The following is a 21,327-nucleotide window of genomic DNA, read 5'->3' as shown; positions in this document are numbered from 1 at the left end:
TTCTTATTTAACTCGCTTATCGTAGAGGGTAAACATATGGATCCTATATCAATCTCAAAGTGAATTGTGACAGCTTTTACGTTGCATTAGCATATGTGACAACAAATTTCAAATGATAGTGATTAAAACAGGGCGCCATTGAAGCTGGGGTCTGACATACGAGGCTGACTTACGTCACCTCGAAAAATCCTATGATATCAACATAAATGTAAGCAATTTTTCTTTATTCCGTTTGCCTTCCAAGGCTAGTCGAACATCAATCCTTTTCATGAACAAATTCATTGCGCAAAAGGTAAAGTTTTTCACAACGTCAGAATGGAAAACAATATAGTCATGAATGACTTTCTTGACAAGAAATTTATATAACTGTATGTGATTTTGGTTTTGTGGGTCTGGAAAGTTATTGCATTAATGTGTCTATTGCAGAGTGAGGACTGAAACACATCTAATTAAAGAAAAGGAAGGGGGGGGGGGGGTAAGATATAAAAACGTTTTGCTATTCTATTTGAGAAACAGCAATATGTGTCTTTTACACTGTATTGATTTTTACCCTGGTATCCTTTCCCTTGTACTATTAAAGATGGAATTTAAAGGACAAGTGTCCTTTCACACAGTATTGATAATTTACTCGGGTATCCTTTCCCTTGTACTATTAAAGATGGAATTTAAAGGACAAGTGTCCTTTCACACAGTATTGATAATTTACTCGGGTATCCTTACCCTTGTACTATTAAAGGTGGAATTTAAAGGACAAGTGTCCTTTCACACAGTATTGATAATTTACTCGGGTATCCTTTCCCTTGCTCTTTTTAAGGTCGGAGTTCAATCAACACAATCACCCTTTCTATTCCAAGGCCTCAGATCATCGATCGGGTATTCATCAATACCACCCCATCGTCCCCCAATACATTAGATCCATTGTCACTCTAATATAATAGCGGCCATTGTCTTTAGGGGGTAAACAGACCCCTGTACTACTGGTGGGACCAAACTTAGTATGTAGTGTTTGAGTAAATTTGCTCAATACAATACAAAATAGATAGTTCGGCAAACACTGATCCCTGGACACACCAGAGATGAGATCATGCGCCTAGGAGGAGTAAGAATCCCCTGTCGACCGGTCACACCGGCCGTGAGGCCTATAACGTGATCAGGTAAACGGAGTTATCCGTAGTCAAAATCAGTGTGCCAAGAACGGCCTAACAATCGGTATGTCATTTCCATCTAACCTCCAGGGAAGAGGTTTAATTTTGAAAAATGTCGTTTGTTGATCATCATCAAAGAAAACAGGACATGATAATCATATCCACTACATGACGGATCTTGGCCTTCTCTTCCTCGCCCCAGCCTGTTTTCTTTCAGATCATCAATGTTCTCTATTGTAATTTCTACAAAAGAACACATAACTTCGTAATTCTACATATTGTTATTTTACAACAAAACAGTAATTACATGTTTTACAGTTATGCACCTGATTCAGTCCTTAATTTTATACACGGTTTGATATTGTTCTTGTCAGTCTAGATATAACCTGTAAATTAACACACCCATTTCCTTCTACTGTAGTGGACCATCTTGTTCTTGTGTTGCTCCGCTTTCACCGTCCTCTCTTGTTCTTGTGTTGCTCCACTTTCACCGTCCTCTCTTTATGGTGGTTTTTTTTTTTTTACCATTGAATCAAAGTATGTGTCGATGGGTACTGTAATTTATGAAAGCCTTGATGTAAACGTATTTTGACGTAAGTTCCTGATCAGTAACTACAAATCATGATAAATATGATTATTGCAAAGGTAATAGCTATAGAGTGACCATTTTTATATTTTAGTTGGTTACAAAAACAAAATTATAAGATTACATCTGTGATATCTAATATAAAAAAAAAATATTAGTCAAACATTCTTAATATCTCCATTTTCTATGTTCCCAGTAAACACATGTATATGTTAACATTGTATGATTCCCTCCTGTACATCAGGATAAAGGCCTTTCACAAACACTTTCACTGTCTCAGCTGTGTTTTTATTGATGTGAGAGGAGAGCCTAAAACGAGAGACAAATAATACTCTTCTGCGTGGAGGTACAAAGAGACTGGACTCTTGTTTCCGGGTCATCGGTTTTTGGTTTTGTCTGATCTTTAATTTCTTTCACTTCCTTTGCCAGATCATAATATATTTTTTTCCCATTCGACAAAGATATTGTATGATTTCATTCTATTAAAAAAAAAGATATTGTACGATTGAATGATTCAATTCTATAAAAAAAAAAATAGATACACGCTTAGTGCAACACGTTCATAAATTTATAAATTCCTCTATGATACTGGTTACCAATTGTCGGGACAGGAGGATCCAATTATTTTCCTAAAAGTTATAGTGGATCTAAGAGGGGTGGAGGATGTTCAAATAACTTGCGAATGCTTCTCCTCTTATATGACTTGAAATTTTGTACCATACTAGAATAGGTCCTCATTGGTTAATTATCATGTTTTATTTGTTTTTATGCATACTTGTATCCCGTGGGGATCCGGGTTAGAATATGTCCGCATTACGCCCTTGCCTGTCGTAAGAGGCGACTAAATGGGGCGGTCCTTCGGATGAGACCGCAAAAATCGAGGCCCTGTGTCGCAGCAGGTGTGGCACAATAAAGATCCCTCCCTGTTCAATGGCCAAAAGCGACGAGCATAGGCAGCCCTTCACCGGCAGTGAATACTGAGGACCTATTCTAACCCAGATTCCCACGGGATCTCGTAATATAGGCGTTATGAGATTGATCACTATTCGACATCTTCTCCTTTCTTTTAAATAATACATATTTTTCTGCAAGTTCTTTGGCTAATTTGTCCATGTCACTATTCACATCACCAGGAAACGGGTTTTACGAAGTTAATTCCCTTTGTAGCCCTCTGAGGATTCTCTCTGCCATACCCCTCGACATTTACATTGTCTGCCTTTTCTCCATGTAATTTTTCACCGCTAGGACAAATAGGGATAAATTATTTCCAAATAGCATCATTTACCTTCTTAAGGATAAGTGAAGATAACGAACAGTGATCAATCTCATAACTACTATAAGCAATACAAAATAGATAGTTGGGCACACACTAACCCCTGGGGTTACCATATTGCTGGTTAGGCAGTCCCATAACCTTCATGAGAGTGGTATATAAATGTAATGGTTGGCGCTTGAAAACAGTCCTACAGGCGGTTTTAAAATGCCGATAGCATTGTCCACCAATTGTGAGAAAGCAGCTAACGAGTTCTTGGATTATGGTGCGCCCCCGTGTCGACAACCACTTCCTAGCTTGAGGGGTATAAGAAGTTGTTCATTATATATCGCACTGTGAACTTGACAGCAATACATAAATTATAAAAATTGATAAATACAGTTGAATATTTCAGTGAATAGGAAACAATTACCGGCATGTCAGTCGTTGATGCCATGCTTTTGACTCTCTTGGAAGTGTGTTTGGGTCATTATCCTGTTGAAACCTTTGTCTGAAGGTAAAGCGCAGGAGCGTTTCTCGAAGAATATATTCTGTATAAAATTCCGAATCCATTATACCATCATCTATGTTTTATACCATATACTGTTTTTTCTTCAAATCTTTCTACCAGAGGCTTCTCTGCTCTGTTTTTTGCCAATAGATAATTGCAACATACTTTGATTTGAGAAAGAGCATTTAGTACAAATGCCAATGTAAGTAAAACAATTTGCATATAAATAAAACAGCCCCGACCATAGGGGTATAAAAACCTGAACTTAAAAGTTCAAAGGTGAAAACCAAATGTGCATATATATAGATAAGTACTAGTGTTGGCCTCAATCATTTAGAAATCAGAGGTACTACTGTAACAAGTATCTGCCATGCACACTAAGCCTGTTATGTATCAAACAAAAAGATTAATTCAATTTAATATCATGACAAGTAACTATACCCACCACTGTGTAGAGATTTTAGAGAAGAAACAACAACAGCTCTTATGTTATTGTAATACTTGATGTTCCCTTGTTCGTTTAAGTGGACTCCATCATCAAGGTAGACTCTAAACTGAGTAGAAGGGGCCCAGAAACCCGAGAGACGGAAGAAAGTTGCACCGTCCACTCCTTTAATGTAATTTGAGATCCGTCTGTTTAGCTCATCTACCCTGCTGTTAAACCATCGCAAATTAACTTCGTAATGTATGCGCTTCTGGGAAGCAATTCTGTGTAAAGTTTGCAAAACAACGACTGATTTCAGATTCTCCGTAGCGTAGGGCGATGATGAATTCCACAAAATCTCTAAGAATACTGTCAACAGTTTTTAACAATTTGCATAAGTCATTAAACAAGGCGTGAAGAATACAACATCCGGGCGCTGTTCCCTTACGCAAGTTAATCAAAGCGCGCGAATCCTCTCTAAAGAAGCCCACTGTGTCCACTGCAAGAAATCTGCACTTCATCACGATTCAGATTTAAGTTTTCATCCACACGACTGTCTAAACTGTTTAACACAAATTGCTAAAATCTCCGCACCAATGAATGACCAAGAATAAGAACTTTTTTGGTCATATCAAATTCGTTTTAGTAAGAAGGGAGGTAAACAGAACAGCCATAGGTCAGCCTGTTCGTAAAGAAGTATTATTGGTTAAATTCACTTCTACTTGCATTCTTCGAGGTGATCGAGACGTTAGAGCTACCAAGTACCTCGTAAAACACAACGGAAATCCATCAGAACATCCTAAAACGCTTCTCAAATTCTTCTCCCTTCTAAAATGACAGTAAGATAAGAATCTAAACTGTAAATATGACAAATCCGGAAGATACAAAAAAAAAATGATAATAGAGATGGTATGAATTCCTTTCACATAAATACAATTATGCCCTCAAAAGGTCGACTAGCTGGTGCGCCCCTCTTACTGATAGCTGCCCTCACATAAATCGTGAGGGGGTGTTTAGGTTTGGGTAACAGTTGCGGATGTGACTCCTTCTGTCTATAACTACAAGCCTTGTTCAGGTTCAACTGCATCGAACATTCGTCCGAGAAAATGACATTCGAGAGTTCGCCATTAGAATTTATAGGTAATACTTACTCCTCCTAGGCACCTGATTCCACCTCTGGTATATCCATGGGTAAGTGCTTGCCCAACTGAATATTTTGTATTCTTTATAGGAGTTGTGAGATTGATCACTGTTCGTTATATTCACCTTTTATTAGTCTTTTGCAAAACTCTACTCTTTTCACTTTGTTTGGCATTCTGACCATTTGTTCATAACAGGGTTTGGGGTTGATAAATCCACTGGCATCAATGAGTGGTCGTAGATAATCCTTCAGCTGTCAGAATTTGAATTGGTGGTACCTTTGGGTCAGATATGCCTTAGTATTGTTGTTGTTTCTCTCACTGACACTTGTATTAACGGTAGGCCCAGTAACACCCCATGAATGTCCAAACAGTCCAACCTGATGTTTGTGAATCCGGTGGGATATAGTGTCTTTTGATACAGCAAGTCCCATATGAGAAAGTGTTCGTTTTATACCTGTTTTCATATCCTGTATGATGCGCCCCGTATTGCTTACTAGTGTATCATACGTCTTAGTTAATGTGAAGGTTGTATAAGACTGCGGTACGTGTCTACTTTAACCTACCCCTCTCCATCCTCTCCTACCCGGGTCCCCCCACCTAACCGGGTCCCCTCTCCATCCTCACCTACCCGGGTCAACATTGTAATGTTATTTGAGTTTATTGTAAATGACGTAGAATGGCACTGGGATGCGCCCCAGCAGGAAAGTTTTGACAGACTGAAACAGTATCTAGTTCCCCTGTAATACGTATTTACGATGTATGTAAGCCAGTAAGGATTTCGGGAGATGCAAGCTCGAAGGGATTAGGTGTTGTACTTTTTCAAGATGGACACCCGGTAGCATACGGTTCGCGGGCGTTAACGGAAACACAGAAGCGTCATGCTCAGATCGAACGCGAGATGCTGGCGATTGTATACGGATGCGAGAAGTTCCATCATTACATATGTGGACGAAGCGTGACCGTAGAAACGGACCACAAACCCCTTGTCGCAATCTACAACAAGCCATTGTACCGCGCGACTCCTAGACTTCAACGCATGCTCATGAGATTACAGCGATATGATCTCAAGCTAGTATACGTACCAGGTAAGGAGATGTACTGAGTCGGTCGTATCTGAAAGAACCCCCCGAGATTCTTGTTGATGACGAGATAGATGTTGATTGGATTGAGGCACAACTTACGGTATCACCAACAAAACTGTAACAACTCATAGAAGCAACTGCTGCTGACGAAACACTACAAACATTGAAAAATACCGTGTTGGTTGGTTGGTCGATCGACCAATCAAATGTTCCGTTGAATATTATTCAATTTTGGAATTATCGTGATGAAATTACTGCAATAGATGGACTCCTATATAAAGGTCAACGACTGATGATACCTACCAGCTTGAAAACAGAGATGTTGAACAAACTACATGAAGCTCACATGGACATTGTGAAAACACGAGCACGAGAAATACTGTTTTGGCCCAAAATGAATCAGGACATTGAAAACTTTATTGGGCAAAGTTGCGGCAGATATGTTCCAATTCAAAGGTTCGGAATACCTTTTGTGTGTTGAATACTATTCCAAGTATCCAGAGTTAGTTCGTATGCCTACGACAAATCAATATGGATGGAACTATTCACGGATAACGGACCCAGTTCTCGAGTTATGTATTCAGGAAGTTCGCGAGTGATTGGGAGTTCGTTCATACAACTTCAAGTCCCAGATATCCACAGTCAAACGGGCAGGCGGAAAGGTGTGTTCAAACGGTTAAGAACCTACTTCGGAAAGCTGACGAATCAGGAGTTAACATTTATACGCGTCTTATGAATTATTGTGCATTACCAATTGATGGAATAGGACTGTCGCCATCTCAGCTACTCATGAAGAGACAGCTGCGTACCGAGTTACCGATTACAGCTAACATGTTGAATTCGAAAGTAGTCGAATCCTGCAAAACACAACTTGCTGCGCGCCAAGAGAAACAGAAACACTACTATGACCGACAATCTTCAACGTTGCCCATCCATCATGAACAGAGGTGAAATAATTCGTGTACAGAAAGACTCGGAACATGGTAACCTGCTGTCGTAGATCAGAAACTTTCCGACCGATCGTATTTAGTGCGCACAGCTGATAACAAGCTGTATCGCAGAAACCGCAGGCATTTACTTAAAACTGGTGAAACTATGTTGTCATATGATGCCTCAGATGGTACCAAACCGATGATTGACGAGTCACCACAACCGCATCAGGATCAATCCGACGCGTCGACCACTTCACCAGAGAAGCCTAAACCACATGAATTTTCGAACACCCTGCGTCAGGAACCAAGACCACAGCGAACAGTGAGGCAACCAAAACATCTTGAGGACTTTATTTGCAAATAAACTGTTATTTGAGTTTCTAGTCATCCTAAGGAAAGGAAAAGAATGTTATTTTCTTTTAAAGACTGCCATTTTTTTTTTCCTTAAAAGGCGAGATGTAATGTTATTTGAGTTTATTGTAAATGACATAAGCGATGCTATGTTTGATAAATGTTGTATGCGGCTAATTATATAAAACGCCATCTTGTCGTCCTGACGTTACAAACATGCAAGGTGAAGATAACGAACAGTGATCAATCTCATAACTCCTATAAAGGTGAAGATAACGAACAGTGATCAATCTCATAACTCCTATAAAGGAGAAGATAACGAACAGTGATCGATCTCATAACTCCTATAAAGGTGAAGATACCGAACAGTGATCAATCTCGTAACTCCTATAAGCAATACAAAATAGATAGTTGGGCAAACACGGACCCCTGGACACACCAAGGTGGGATCAGGTGCCTAGGAGGATTAAGCACCCCCTGTTGACCGGTCACACCCGCCGTGAGCCCTATATCCTGATCAGGTAAACGGAGTTATCCGCAGTCAGAATCAGTGTGCCAAGAACGGCTTAACAATCGGTATGAAACACGTCAGACAGCATTTGACCCAATGCGAGGTTGTACTGACGAACTAGATCGTTATATCACGTCAGCTAAAGTCTGAATACACCGGATCATTGACCCTACAATTGGGATTTCTTAAACGATTTGCTTTACGCAAGTCTACTTATTTGGTCTTTAAGACTTTCGAATAGTCATTCTTGTAATGATTTTATCAATAATTACAAGCTACTTAATCCAGATCGGCACTCAATATCGCCTGACTTTGTTATCGTCATCTTTCATTGAGATTTATACAAACAGTGATCAATCTCATAACTCTTATAATGTAAAACTTAACGTACCAATTTTGATGCACTGTCTTGTCAGTGATGCTCAACTGAAATGTTTGAAATCCGAAATAACAATGAAGTTTTAGAGTTATTTTAGGGGGAAACAGTGTGCCAAAAAACTGGAGTCAAATATAAGCAATACAAAATAGATAGTTGGGCAAACACGGACCTCTGGACAAACCAGAGGTGGGATCAGGTGCCTAGGAGGAGTGAGTATCCCCTGTCGACCGGTCACACCCGCCGTGAGCCCAATATCCTGAATAAGTAAACGGAGTTAACCGTAGTCAAAATCAGTGTGCCAAGAACGGTCTAACAATCGGTATGAATAATTAGTACGGTTCCCGTACTCCTGTATAGCAAATCGTGTACAAAACCATACAACTTGATGTACCAAAACAAGAACAGAGGCAGGAAAAAAACTGAGGGAGTTTACGTTATTGGTGTTCTTGGTCATCTAGGAGTTTGATTTACAAACAGTGTCAATTTCATTAAAAAAAAAACTCATTCGCCAGGTGACATTATCTGCCCTCATGTTTTCCTTGAGCTCTTTCTGGAAAATATCCAGTTTGGTCTATTTACTTTTAGAGAAGTTGTTTTGTCCACATTTGTTGGGGAGCGAAGCATCTTACTCCTTTTTCCATTTCCAATACATTTTTTGTCTCTTGGCAGAAGATTGTCTGGGAGTAGTGGATTGGCTATCCAAACTTGGTTCCTGGGGTATAATGCTTTTGAATCGTCAGTCTGTCAGCTCCAATTCCTCTGAGACCCCTGAACAGAATTTCGTGAAACTTCGTAGTGAATAAGGACACATTCTGTAGATGTACATATTCCCAGGAAATTCTGATTGAATAATTGTTTTTGGAGTTATGCCCCTTTTGAACTTAAAATTTCGATCCCGTCTGTCCTATTCTTGTCAGCACAACTCTAAGACCACTCAACAGAATTTCGTGAAACTTTGAAGTTAATAAGGATACTCTGTATCAATGTACAATTTTTAGAAGTTATGTCACTATAGAACTTAAAATTTTGAGCCCGTGTGTCCTGTTCTTGCAGTAATGCATAACAGTACCATTCATTATGTGAGGCATTGTCAAGCAATTTTGAAGCGTAAATTTCAGTTTAAAATTACATGATTTCAGCGAGAATTGTGTAAGTCTTGGCCAACCCAATGATTCTCTCTATATGTACAGGTTTGCTAGAGATTCGCCTGTCATACATAATAGTTTTGCCACAAAGACGGTTTTTCTATTTTAAGGCTTGAAGGGCCATAATGAATTACGGGTTAAATATGGATGTAAAATGTAGAAAAGCACAGGCGCGGATCCAGGAATTTTTCTCAGGGGAAGGGGGGGGGGGTCACCACAGTAAAAAATATTCTTGTTGACAAGCAAAACAAAACGTTTACGTTTCTAACCCAAACGCATTCTTGTTGGTGCATCTAATTCCTTTATCGCACTCACTCTAGCAGGATTTGGACCAATTTCCTTTTGGTTTGTGTCCAAAGTACTCAAATCTGTTTTCTTGAATTCGCACTTATCTTTGTTTAGTTTAAGTCCAGATTCTAAGATTCTGTCAAAACTTTTCTTCAAACGAGCACCATGTTCATCACAGCTTTTTCCTTAAATGAAAATGTCGTCCATGATAACCTCTGTACCCTGAAGTCCATGAAGTAGACATCTCTCTTTGAAAAGTTTCCGGTGCTGTTTCGTTTCACAACCGGTATCATGGGGGCACAGTATTCAGTAAGTTCGGTAACTGTTTGTATGATTCCGTCCTTTTCCATTCTTGTTAGTTCTTCTTGGAATTGGAACACGGCGTGCGGTGCTCAATCAGTATGGTTTTACATCCTCCTTCAATGCTATTTTCATTGTTATACCGCAAAACCGAATTCTCTAAAATACAGTCAAATGCACATGTATCAGAATATAATTATACATGTAGCTCTTTAATAGAAACAGTATAAAAATTACTGGTCTGAAAAATTTAATTCTAATTTCTTTTTACAATAGTGCATGTGAATTCTTATGCAGTTCGAACATGACTAATTGGCTATATATATATTTTTTAATTTCATACATGTAGCTCCTTAATAGAAACAGTATAAAAATTGCTGGTCTGAAAAAATTAATTCTGAATTCTTTTGTTGTTGTTTTTTTTACAATAGTGGATGTGAATTCTTTTGCAGTTCGAACAAGACTAATTGACTGTATATTTTTTTTAATTTCATGTTTCGTGTTTGCCAAACTATCTATTTTGTATTGCTTATAGGAGTTATGAGATGAGCGCTGTTCGTTATCTTCACCTTTCATTGATTGAATGCAAAACTTATTATACGGTACCAATTTTGATGCACCAGATGCGCATTTCGACAAATAATGTCTCTTCAGTTATGCTCAACCGAAATGTTTGAAATCCGAAATAACTATGAAGTTTTAGAGCTATGATAGGGAAAAACATTGTGCCAAAAAGTGGAGTCAAATTATTTAACGTCCCAATTTATATTTTATTTTTCTGTTATAATTTCCATTTTGTTAAAGTGTACAATTTTCAGATTCGGTGCTCCCTGCTACTACACTCATGTAAGTTTCAATACTGTGATAGTCCCTTCATTTCAGTCGTAAAACCATCACATTGGTGTCCCTCCCCTCTGCATCAGTAACTCGCATGGTTTGTTCGTAATGATTTGAAGTCACCATCTCTGAAAATCTATCATGAGATAGTCGAACTGTCCTGGGTCTTTTGGAAACTCGTAACTTAGAATCGCCGTTCTTGACACCTATGTTATGTGGAATATTTCGTTCTCTGTAGTTAAATTTGGACAGATTCCTTAAGTTATTTTAACCCCATAATTTCTTGAAATTAACAGTTTGATAGCTATGGTTGGTATGAATTTTAAATATGTTTAACAGTTAATATTATTCACTAAAATTATAGTTTTATTCATTTGTTTTACACAGCACTTATAGTCACCCCGGCTCTGAAGAGTGGACAAATGTACACAACCTCAGGCAGAATAGAAGATCGTTATCTTAATCACTAATCACCAGTGAGTTTCAACTCTGGCTAATCTGCTAAGAATAATTAATGGGTTATTGTGGTACCAAATTGACCAGATGCAGACACTTGTAAAGTGCCAAAAATCTAATATTTTTTTTGAAGATTAACGTTAATTACACAAGAAAATTGAAATAATTAGCAATGTTAAAAATACCGCACGTAACTTAAAAATTAATAATTAGCTGTATTGTAAAGTTTAATCTTTCCTCTTACAAATTAGTGCCTCCGTGGCTAGAGCACCGCGCTCAATACCACACGGTCTCTCACCTCTGTCGGCGCGGGTTCCACACGGCCTCTCACCTCTGTTGGCGCGGGTTCCACACGGCCTCTCACCTCTGTCGGCGCGGGTTCCACACTGTAAAGGAATGTCCACGTAAAACGATATAAATAAATAACACGTTGTGTGCTGGTTTCACGTGTGTAATCTTTTTCACCGGAAGTCTGAATATGTACAATGGGGTTCACACACATTGTAACAAAATAATAAGGAAAGATTACTCTAACTTTCAACATAAGTAAGGGCATATAAATAACACTTAATAATGTTACACACACGGCTTGCGGGTTCGAATCCCCCTCGCGTCGGTAAGTGAGAAAATTTCCCAGTTTACTTTCGGAAGGTTGGTGGTCTCTTCACAGGTACATTGTATCTGGTTTCTCTCTTCCACCAATAAAAACTGGGCGCCACCAGATAACTGAAAAATTGTTGAGTGTGGCGCAAAAACATATATACACAAAACAACCTTTCAATGACCGTAAGCACCGAGGGTAGCTCTAAATTTCGCTGCCCTTCACTGGCAATGGGCATGTCCTCATAGGAGTGCAAACCAACATACAACCAATCAATCAAAAGGAAGAAAGGGTTCCATTCCAGGCCTATCTTTCAGGCGCTTACATCCTTTGAGCAGTCAGAGATCTTTATCGTGCCACACCTGCTGTAACACAGGACCTCGGTTTTAGCGGTCTCATCCGAAGCAAGGGATACTGGGGACCTATTCTAACCCGGATCCCCACGGGATCATACAAAGTACAGTATCCTGTACTATCATACACGTAACGAATCGCCACAAGCTCTATAAAACTGTTTTAACCGACTACCACATATGTTTTACGAAACGCAATGCATGCACATACATGTACGCATATTATCAAAGGAGATTTTAAAACAATAATAAATTTCTTGCAAGAATATACAAATAACGCATAAAATTTAGAGGAAGGAACACTCAACAAGAGTATTGTAAACGGTACAATATCACTGTCATGATCGTGTGCAGGGTTGGACAAAACAAGATGGCAGACGGTATTTCCAAACAAAGGTAGGCTCTTAAAACTCTTCATTTTACCGACTTAGTAGACGACGAATTTATGAATTTAAAACACTGCCTGGCCAGGGAGGCATCATTAAGTTGATTGGTTGTTGGAATTCTTGCTCATGTACACGTACAACTTTAAATTCATTGATCGAAGTTAACGATGTTGCCTCGATAGAATTCGAAGCGGGCGTAGATGCAAGGTGAAGATAACGAACAGTGATCAATCTCATAACTCCTACAAGCAATACAAAGTAGATGTTTCTAATCATGTTTTCATGCATTTTAAGAAAGATAATTTCGGTAAAATATATTCTGCACATATCTTTTGATGAAAATTTGAACCAGTGTATGCGACTTGTCCCTTAAATCGCCTTGGTTAAATAAATATCTTGACTTGAACATTTGCTACTGTGCAGGATTGGACTATGGTCGTTTCTACGATAAACGTGCCGGATTGGACCTCGATTTTGGTTCAGGATTGGATCCTTTCTTAAATACATTGTACATGCATTTTTTTTTCTTACAGATCCAGTCAGGAGCGGACTTCCTTAAGCTTAAAAGTTGCAAGTGAATGAAGTGTGTTCTATTTTATGTCTCCTACTAAAACCATGGTTTTGACAAACCTAGAAGAGCACGTGGAGCAAGGAGAGCACGTGGAGCAAGGAACTATCAGTAAGCCGGAAGAGAGCTCGAAAATCTTAAAGTGTTTGAGCATTTCACCGCGCACATGAATCTAAAGTTCTGCCACACGTTAGAAGGAGCCTTGTTCTCGAAGATCAACATGTTGAAAAGTCTTCATATTGCAGAAGCAAATACATTTATATTGCATATACACATGCAGACCATGTTCAATTCCCAACCACTTAACGTTTGTGATATCTGCATGGAATTATTAAAACTGAGCATGGTTTGACGTATAATAATCTCTTCAGGCATGATGGTTTACGTTTCACAAAGCTGTTCAATGACAATGAAGACAATAAGATGTTCAGGTGTTCATGTTTTTAATACTTAATCATCTGTCCACATGCACTTGTGCCTTTCATATGTTTGCTTCTGTTGGAACCAGTTTTGATTGTTAAAGCGGGATTTATTATCTTTTGAAAAATGTCCCCATCATTTTAATTCTAATAATCTTGTGCATATGTCATGCAAAATATCGAGGCCAACTCACTTACAAGGATAAGTACTTACGGTAAAAGTGTTTGTTGGAATGTAGTAAATATCAGCATTTTTGTATTTTAAAACCTTTCGTTTCTTGTAATTACATGTACATTGAATTCAACCATATAGTGCATATACTGAGGAAAGAAAATAAAAAGGATATTTTCTCAGAAATTCACAATATCTCTCCTGTAGCTGAAATATGAACCTAAATGAAAAGCAGTTTTGTCCACGGTGTTTTTTCTTCTTCAATATTTGCTGCTCAGATGAGAGGTTACTCTTCAATACAATTTTTTCACTAGTTGTTATCAGATCAATACAAACGCAATAACATTGAAATATATTTAATAACAAGTAAAACTTAAGAACACTTCTGATTCAATGAAATAACAAATCAACATGTGTAAAATGCAATGTAAAAGATTAGTAGTATCTCTGTAAAACAAAGCATAATACCGTAAAAATGATCGTTTCATAATGTACATACACATGTAAACGGATATATAAAACGGCTGCCATGGTATATGTATGCACCTTGTGTATTCAGAAAACAATGTATTTTTTTTACTTCATGATTCTATTATAATGTGCAAAAGCGTGTGTTGCACTGGTCACAAACAAAGACAATTTCTCTGTTGATATTTCCTTATTACATGCCTACGCAATTCAGAATTGGTCTTGAATTCCTCACCACAAATTTCGCACATTCAAAGTGTACCTATCTCATGGAATGAAGTTCTAGGGCTTGATACTTGAAACAAAGGAGAAAATCTATATAACAAAGTTTGGAATTAGGGAATATGTAATCGGGTTAATTGAATTCAGGAAACGTCGAATTCATATTGTTACAAAGGATTATAAAATGATGATGTAATTTGATACCAGTAAAAACAAAATGTCTGAGAATCTAATAAGCTATATTAATCAAACTAAAATATGATAAAGTGAAGTCGAGATTCGAAAATATAAAGGATTTTGAAAGTAAAAAGAGGGTCCAATCCTGAACCAAAATTGAGGTCCAATCCGGCACGATTATCGTGGAAACAACCATAGTCCAATCCTGCACATTAGCAAATGTTCAAGTCAAGATATCTATCTAACAAAGGCAATTTAAGGCACTGGTTCAAGTTTTCATCAAAAGATATGTGCAGAGTCTATTTTACCGAAATTATCTTTCTTAAAATGCATGAAAACATGATTAGAAACATCTTCGCCCGCTTCGTGTTCTATCGAGACAACATCGTCAACTTCGATCAATGAATTTAGAGTTGTACGTTTACATGAGTAAGAATCCCAACAACCAATCAACTTAATGCACTGAAAGAAAAAAACCAGTAAATGTTACTAGAAAAACTAGTAAATTTTACTGTCCAGAAAACCACTAGTTGGTTAAGTAATTTTTACTTGATGATAAGTATTTGTACTATCTATAAGTAAATTCCACTAGATGTTTAGGTATATTTGATTTTTCTAAGCTAGTAAAATTTACTGTTTAAAATAGTATCTTGGGTGATTTTCCTATTTTATAAAATCCAATATTAAAACTACAATTTAAAAAAAAAAAAAAGCACTTCAGCAACTTCAAGACTAGCATTCCAAAAATTAGTTAACATTTCTACTACTAACTGAATTACAATTACAATTGGATTGAATCAAACTCCAATAATTTAATTTGATTTAATTTAATTTCATAGGTGCTAATCTCAGTCCCCAAGGGTTTCTACAGCCCATTAGCTCGTACTTCGGTACTTGCTTGAAAATACTGATACAAATTGAACTGTCAAGACAAAAATTAGAAATTCAATTCAAAATGAAAGATTATCTCCCTCATGCACTGTCCTATCCTTTGACGGATTTAGCTCTAATTCATGGCACTCCGTTTTGGTTTTTTAGCTCTTTACAGTCTAACATTTCAGATTTCCAAACTATTCAGCACAATCATCACTGAAGAGACATAATTTGTTAAAATGCAAAGCTGTTTCATCAAAATCGGTACCGTATGAGTTTACATATAATTCTCTCAAAGTATATGTACATTTACAATTTAGTGCTAAACCATTACAATTGATAGAAACCAACATTGATGACACATACACATAATCAAAGTAATACTTTTATTTGTACCGTCTTTAAAAAATTCTCATGGTGTCTTATATAATGCTCAATATTTTACATGTAGTAATAAAAAAAGAAAACACAAATTAAACATTTACACTGAAAAAATTAACTAGTAAAATTTACTAGGCAAAGTAGTAAACTTACTGTCCATGGAGATACTAGGCTAAAAGTATATTTACGAACAAACCTAGTAAGAATTCTAGGCACAAATAGTAGATTTACTAATGAAATCTAGTAAAAACACTAGAATGAATTACCTTTACTACACATAAGGAGTAAATTTACTTGGCTACTTGTGTGAACTTAATAGGTTGCAGGTACCTTTTCTAGTCATTTTTAGTATATGTACAACTTTAATCTAGTAATATCACTAAACTACAAGTAGTTCAATAAGCATATCTAGTAAAATACTCCAACCCAGCCTAGTAAACTTACTAGGTCTACAAGGCCTCTCAAATTCCAGGTAAAAACCAACCTTTAGGTATCAAAAATAATATAAAAATCATTTTTTGAGACATTTATTATATGCAAGAAATATTTTTTCAGCAAAAAATCTTTTCCTCAAATGTATATTACACATTATGCATTAAATTATACATTTCAAATGTATATCATACAAAAAGAAAATTTTACGTCATTTCTTAAATAAGTTTAATTAACATTTTGGTAATATTATGAATGTAGCTTACAAAATTATACACTGAAGGAAAATGTTTTTTGGACATGGGAAAAATTATATTGTATAAAAGTGTAAATATTGAGCTAATCTATATAATTTTCAACAGAGCATATACCCCCCCCCCCTGCAAAAATGATCATTGTGTACTGATGAACAGAAATCACTGTTACTAATTCATTTGGGGAAAATACATGGAAATAATGTGTTACTGCATAAGAACACCCCTGAATCAGTACTCTTTAATGTGTGAGATGTATAGAGGGTTCTAAATATATTCCTCACTGATTGAGAGGAAAGACTTGCATGGAAAAAGAATTATTGTTTTTTCAATTCAGCATTGATCAGTGACAATACATTTACAATTCTTTTGTCAATAGAATTTTTCTCGGCATTGTCCTTGAGTCCAATAAGGATATTTTGTACAAATAACAGTGTCTTTTCTAGACCTTTAGGATATGCCAAGTTCATGACATAGATACAAGCTAATAAACCAGTATATGCCTCAAAGAATGAATCACATTTAAAAACTTCCGTGCCCTCTGCGTAAACAATAAAACTTTCCGTGTCCATTGTCATAATATTCTTTTTGAATTTTATTCCCATGGGCTGCTCTGCATTCTCATCCTTGATGAGCAGTAGTTCTGTTTTCTCTTTGAACAATACCGGCAGTTCAGCAAGGGCCATACAATCATCAGCATCTAAAATCAAGGTAAATACAAGACTATCATAACTGATTAACTGAAATCTATGTAATCTATTCAATACAAAAATGATGTTAAAATTATACAAAATAAACATAAAACATGATAATTAAACTATCACCCATCTCGAGCACCAGGATCTATTTCAATGTCGCCCATCTCGAGCACCAGGATCTATTTTAATGTCACCCATCTCAAGCACCAGGATCTATTCAATGTCACCCATCTTGAGCACCAGGATCTATTTCAATGTCACCCATCTCGAGCACCAGGATCTATTTCAATGTCACCCATCTCAAGCCCCAGGATCTATTTCAATGTCGCCCATCTCAAGCCCCAGGATCTATTTCAATGTCACCCATCTCAAGCCCCAGGATCTATTTCAATGTCACCCATCTCAAGCCCCAGGATCTATTTTAATATTACCTATCTAATGCATTTGTCACCATTTAGAAATTACCTAGAAAACTTTGAAGAATTGAGATTCAAGTGTTTCGATGTGACACCTCATAAAAATAAAAGATTTAGTCTAACTTACAACTTCGTTGTCCTTCCGTTCTGTAGTGCTGACTTGTTTCCTCAATTTGGGAAAGCAGATCATGCTTTTTCTTGGATTTCAAGAGACGGACAATACCCTTTCTATATTTTGTCAGTCCCACTGACAATAAATCTGCAAGGACATTAGATGGTGTATTTGGTTCCAATCTCTCAAATTCTCTCAAAAGCTGAAATTCAATATTAAAAATTAAAATCAACATTAAAAAAAAACATTCTTCCTACCTCATATTTAACATTTAATATTTGAGTTAAATAAAATTTCACCCAAACTGACATTAAATTCATGCTTTGTTTTTTAGTTTAAAATCCTGTATAGAGATTCGACATTTTTCGTACTACTTCTTGGTACTTTTACCTCATTCCTAGATGCAAGCCATGGGGACTTTTCTATCAACTCCTTTACACTGATGCTTTGACGAACCACTAATTCCCGGTGATGTGGGAAGGTGATTTCCATCTTCCGCACAACAGCCTCAAAATCAGGATCTGTTTTTTTGTGCTCTCGCTGAAGCCATTTGATATGAAGCTCCAGGGAAACTTCATCCTCTGTAATCAATTGCTCTGGTAAGAATTTGGCTAGTCCCCAGGTGAAAGTCTTTTCCAGATCTTTCCTCTCATTATCAGTCTGAACCTTTTCTTTCTTTTTACGTGACTTAACATCCGGGTGGTTCTTGTCAAGTAATTTTCTTGCATTCCCAAACTTTATAGATTACTTTGTCCTTCCAGAATTCCTGATATAACAAAATAAGTTGAATATTAATAAAGACTAGCAGTTCAACCTATTCAAAGTATCAAAGCTGGATTAAATTAATTACGAAGGTATATACTTCTGAAAAAGAAAAAATTAGAATTCTCCTTTTAAATTGCTTGATTCATATTATTTATGCGTTGACTCCTTTCACTTGTTTTATTACATACTCTTGCAGAGGCTGGTGGCAAATCCCTGTATGTTAAGAGATATGGGTATTCTCTCATTAGTCCATCCACAATATCTTCATACATCTCAGATGTTGGATACCTACAAGTACATGTATATAGATAGAAACTGACATTTTCACACAAGTTTTTTAAATAACAATCTGCAAATGTTGGAATTGCAAAGGCTAATGCAGGTGATGATTTTTAAATGACATGCATTAGAGTGGTTTTAGTTAACACTCTACTTACATTCCCCCAGCAAATCTTGTGACATCATTGTAGATGCCATCAAGAAGATTTCTTCTTTCGGCTGTTGTTAATTCTTCTTTGTTATCTAATTTCATCAAAACTGTCCTGGACATGCTTGATTTTGGTATCTTGTACTGGCGACACCATGATTTGCTGGAATAGTATAAATTTTTATATTGTCAAATTTTTATATTATAAAATTTCAAGCTTTTTAAAGATGGAAATATATTCATACTTTTTGTAAAAAATGTACTTCAAAATTACTTCAGAAAGACTTCATGCATATTAATTATGCATAACTAAATTGATGCTTTTTCTAAATGTACAAATACTTTAATAAACTACATGTACTTCTTTCAGAAATACTTTTATATTAGGCTTAAAACTTTTTAGTATTTTTTTTTTTTGGATTTATACCTCATAATTATCATGATTACTGCAACTCTTAAAAACAAAACTTACTCTTGACTTTTTGATGTTGAGCTCTCAGAGAAGTTGGTATTTGGGGTGCGTGGTCTGCTTGTGGGAGTGGATGCCCTGCTTGATGGGGTTGATGGACGACTCAGAGTTGAAGTAGAAGGGCTGTTTAAGGTGGGCAAGTCAGAGGGCTCAATATTTGGTGCTGCTGGTTCTTCTGCTGCTGTTCCTTTGTCAGTCTCGACGACTGTCAACTTTAAGATTCTGAGGTCAGTGATGTACTCCTCAGAATCTTTCTCTAAATCAACCCAGTCACCAACATCCTCATCAAAATATTTTATATCAGGTGATTTAACTGCAAATCTGTCTTTGACCAGTTCTACCACATTACTGAAATTAATTTCCTGAACTGCAATTTTCTTGTTCTGACTTCCAAACTTTACTGTCAAAAACTTTCTTTCCATCTCAAATCTAAATGTATAGAAAAGAGGAATTACAGTTAACTAATAAAGCATCATGTACAACACACATATATATGTGTGTGTTTTTGTTGGTTTGTCATGACTGTTTTTCATTTTGCCTTCTTATGTGGTACATATATTGTTGGGTTTTAGAAGAAATAATTTTTGAATGGAAGAACAATAAAAGGAAATAATTTGTATTTTATTCAAATAGCTTTAACTGTTTTCAAAAATAAAATATAATAATAAAACTTTTTACAAAAAATGCAAAGCACAAAAAATTAGTCATTTAAAGAGAAAGAGAGAATGCTAAATAAATTCCTTAAATTTGATGGTGACATTTACCATGTCTTAAAAAAACACCGCCACAATATAACTCATCACCAAAATTAAAACAGGGTCTTCACCATGTTCACAGGATAATTATTACGCAAGTACTACACATATTGCACATCAAAAACTGTACCGTCTACCTGCAATTTAAGGTACACAGTAGTTAAAACTACTAGCTAACAGTATATGTTGTACCATAAGCCTTTCAGACCAGCAGGAACTTACTTGCAGATACTCTAGTTTTTGATTGTTGTACAGTAATCTAGTACTTATGGAATAATTTTCTTTAAACTAAAACTTTGTACTTTAGAACAACCAATTTATACCTAGAGAGAGGATTAGGGTGATCATAAATTCCAAGTGGGTTTGTTTCTGGAATATCTGAAACTTTGTACACTTCATAATGATCTGTGTCTTCAACTGCAAAAGCATGGAAATGCCTCTCAAAATCAACTGTTCTAAGTCTTTGGCATAACAGGAGTGCCTGACCCTGAATAATGGCACTATGTACAATCTTGCAGAACTGATATTGAAATCCCTCTAAACCGGTGACCACACATGTATCTTTCCAGTATGTAATTCCCAGAAATTTGACAGAATTACACAGAAAAACTTCATCCCCATGTACAATTCCAGCTAAAAGATGCTGAAAGTCATTATTTAGCATCACTAAAGGAACAGGAGTGCCACCTGTTGAGTCCACCCTACTACTAGATAAGAATTTTCCTCCAGTATTAAATGTACTTTGGTAAAACTGATGTCTCTCTGCTAATGATTTGCAAATGTTTTTTCTATTCTTTGTTCTAAAAACCAGTTCTTTGAAATAGTTATGCTTTGCCTCAAAACGTAAAGTCTGCAAGTGAAGAAGTGGTCCAAACTGACACATCAAAAAAGGATAATGTAAAGTATAATGAAATTTTGGTTTCAATGAATCATCAGGAAAACATCTTCGGTACCTCTCATGGAATTCATTGATTATATCTGACATGGATAAAATATGACCCCTACCCAAAGCTGGTGCACATGCATAAAACAACAGAT

At 36.6% G+C, this 21,327-nt stretch overlaps 2 protein-coding genes and 1 long non-coding RNA gene across 3 annotated transcripts; 1 reads left to right on the top strand and 2 right to left on the bottom strand.

Moving 5' to 3' along the window:
* The first annotated feature begins 12,547 nt into the window (after positions 1-12,547).
* LOC130049839 (uncharacterized) lies at positions 12,548-13,294 on the top strand. Its single transcript, XR_008798181.1, has 2 exons — positions 12,548-12,691; positions 13,215-13,294. It is a non-coding gene; the product is annotated as an uncharacterized LOC130049839 (long non-coding RNA).
* A 2,979-nt stretch (positions 13,295-16,273) lies between these two features.
* On the bottom strand, positions 16,274-18,641 carry LOC125662203 (uncharacterized). The gene is made up of 3 exons (XM_048894384.2): positions 18,264-18,641; positions 17,889-18,075; positions 16,274-17,347 (listed from the first exon to the last, which is right to left on the bottom strand). The coding sequence occupies exons 1-3, from the start codon at positions 18,363-18,365 to the stop codon at positions 16,965-16,967; spliced, it is 672 nt and encodes a 223-aa protein (XP_048750341.2). The 5' UTR covers positions 18,366-18,641; the 3' UTR covers positions 16,274-16,964.
* Positions 18,642-18,766: 125 nt separating this feature from the next.
* LOC130049838 (uncharacterized) lies at positions 18,767-20,585 on the bottom strand. The gene is made up of 3 exons (XM_056147971.1): positions 19,538-20,585; positions 19,076-19,228; positions 18,767-18,926 (listed from the first exon to the last, which is right to left on the bottom strand). The coding sequence occupies exons 1-3, from the start codon at positions 19,954-19,956 to the stop codon at positions 18,767-18,769; spliced, it is 732 nt and encodes a 243-aa protein (XP_056003946.1). The 5' UTR covers positions 19,957-20,585.
* Positions 20,586-21,327: the final 742 nt, after the last annotated feature.

The sequence above is a fragment of the Ostrea edulis genome, chromosome 8 (genome assembly GCF_947568905.1).
Source record: "Ostrea edulis chromosome 8, xbOstEdul1.1, whole genome shotgun sequence".
Classification (NCBI taxonomy): domain Eukaryota; kingdom Metazoa; phylum Mollusca; class Bivalvia; order Ostreida; family Ostreidae; genus Ostrea; species Ostrea edulis.
The sequence above is the reverse complement of the archived record's forward strand: the minus strand, read 5'-3'. Positions and strand labels throughout refer to the sequence as shown.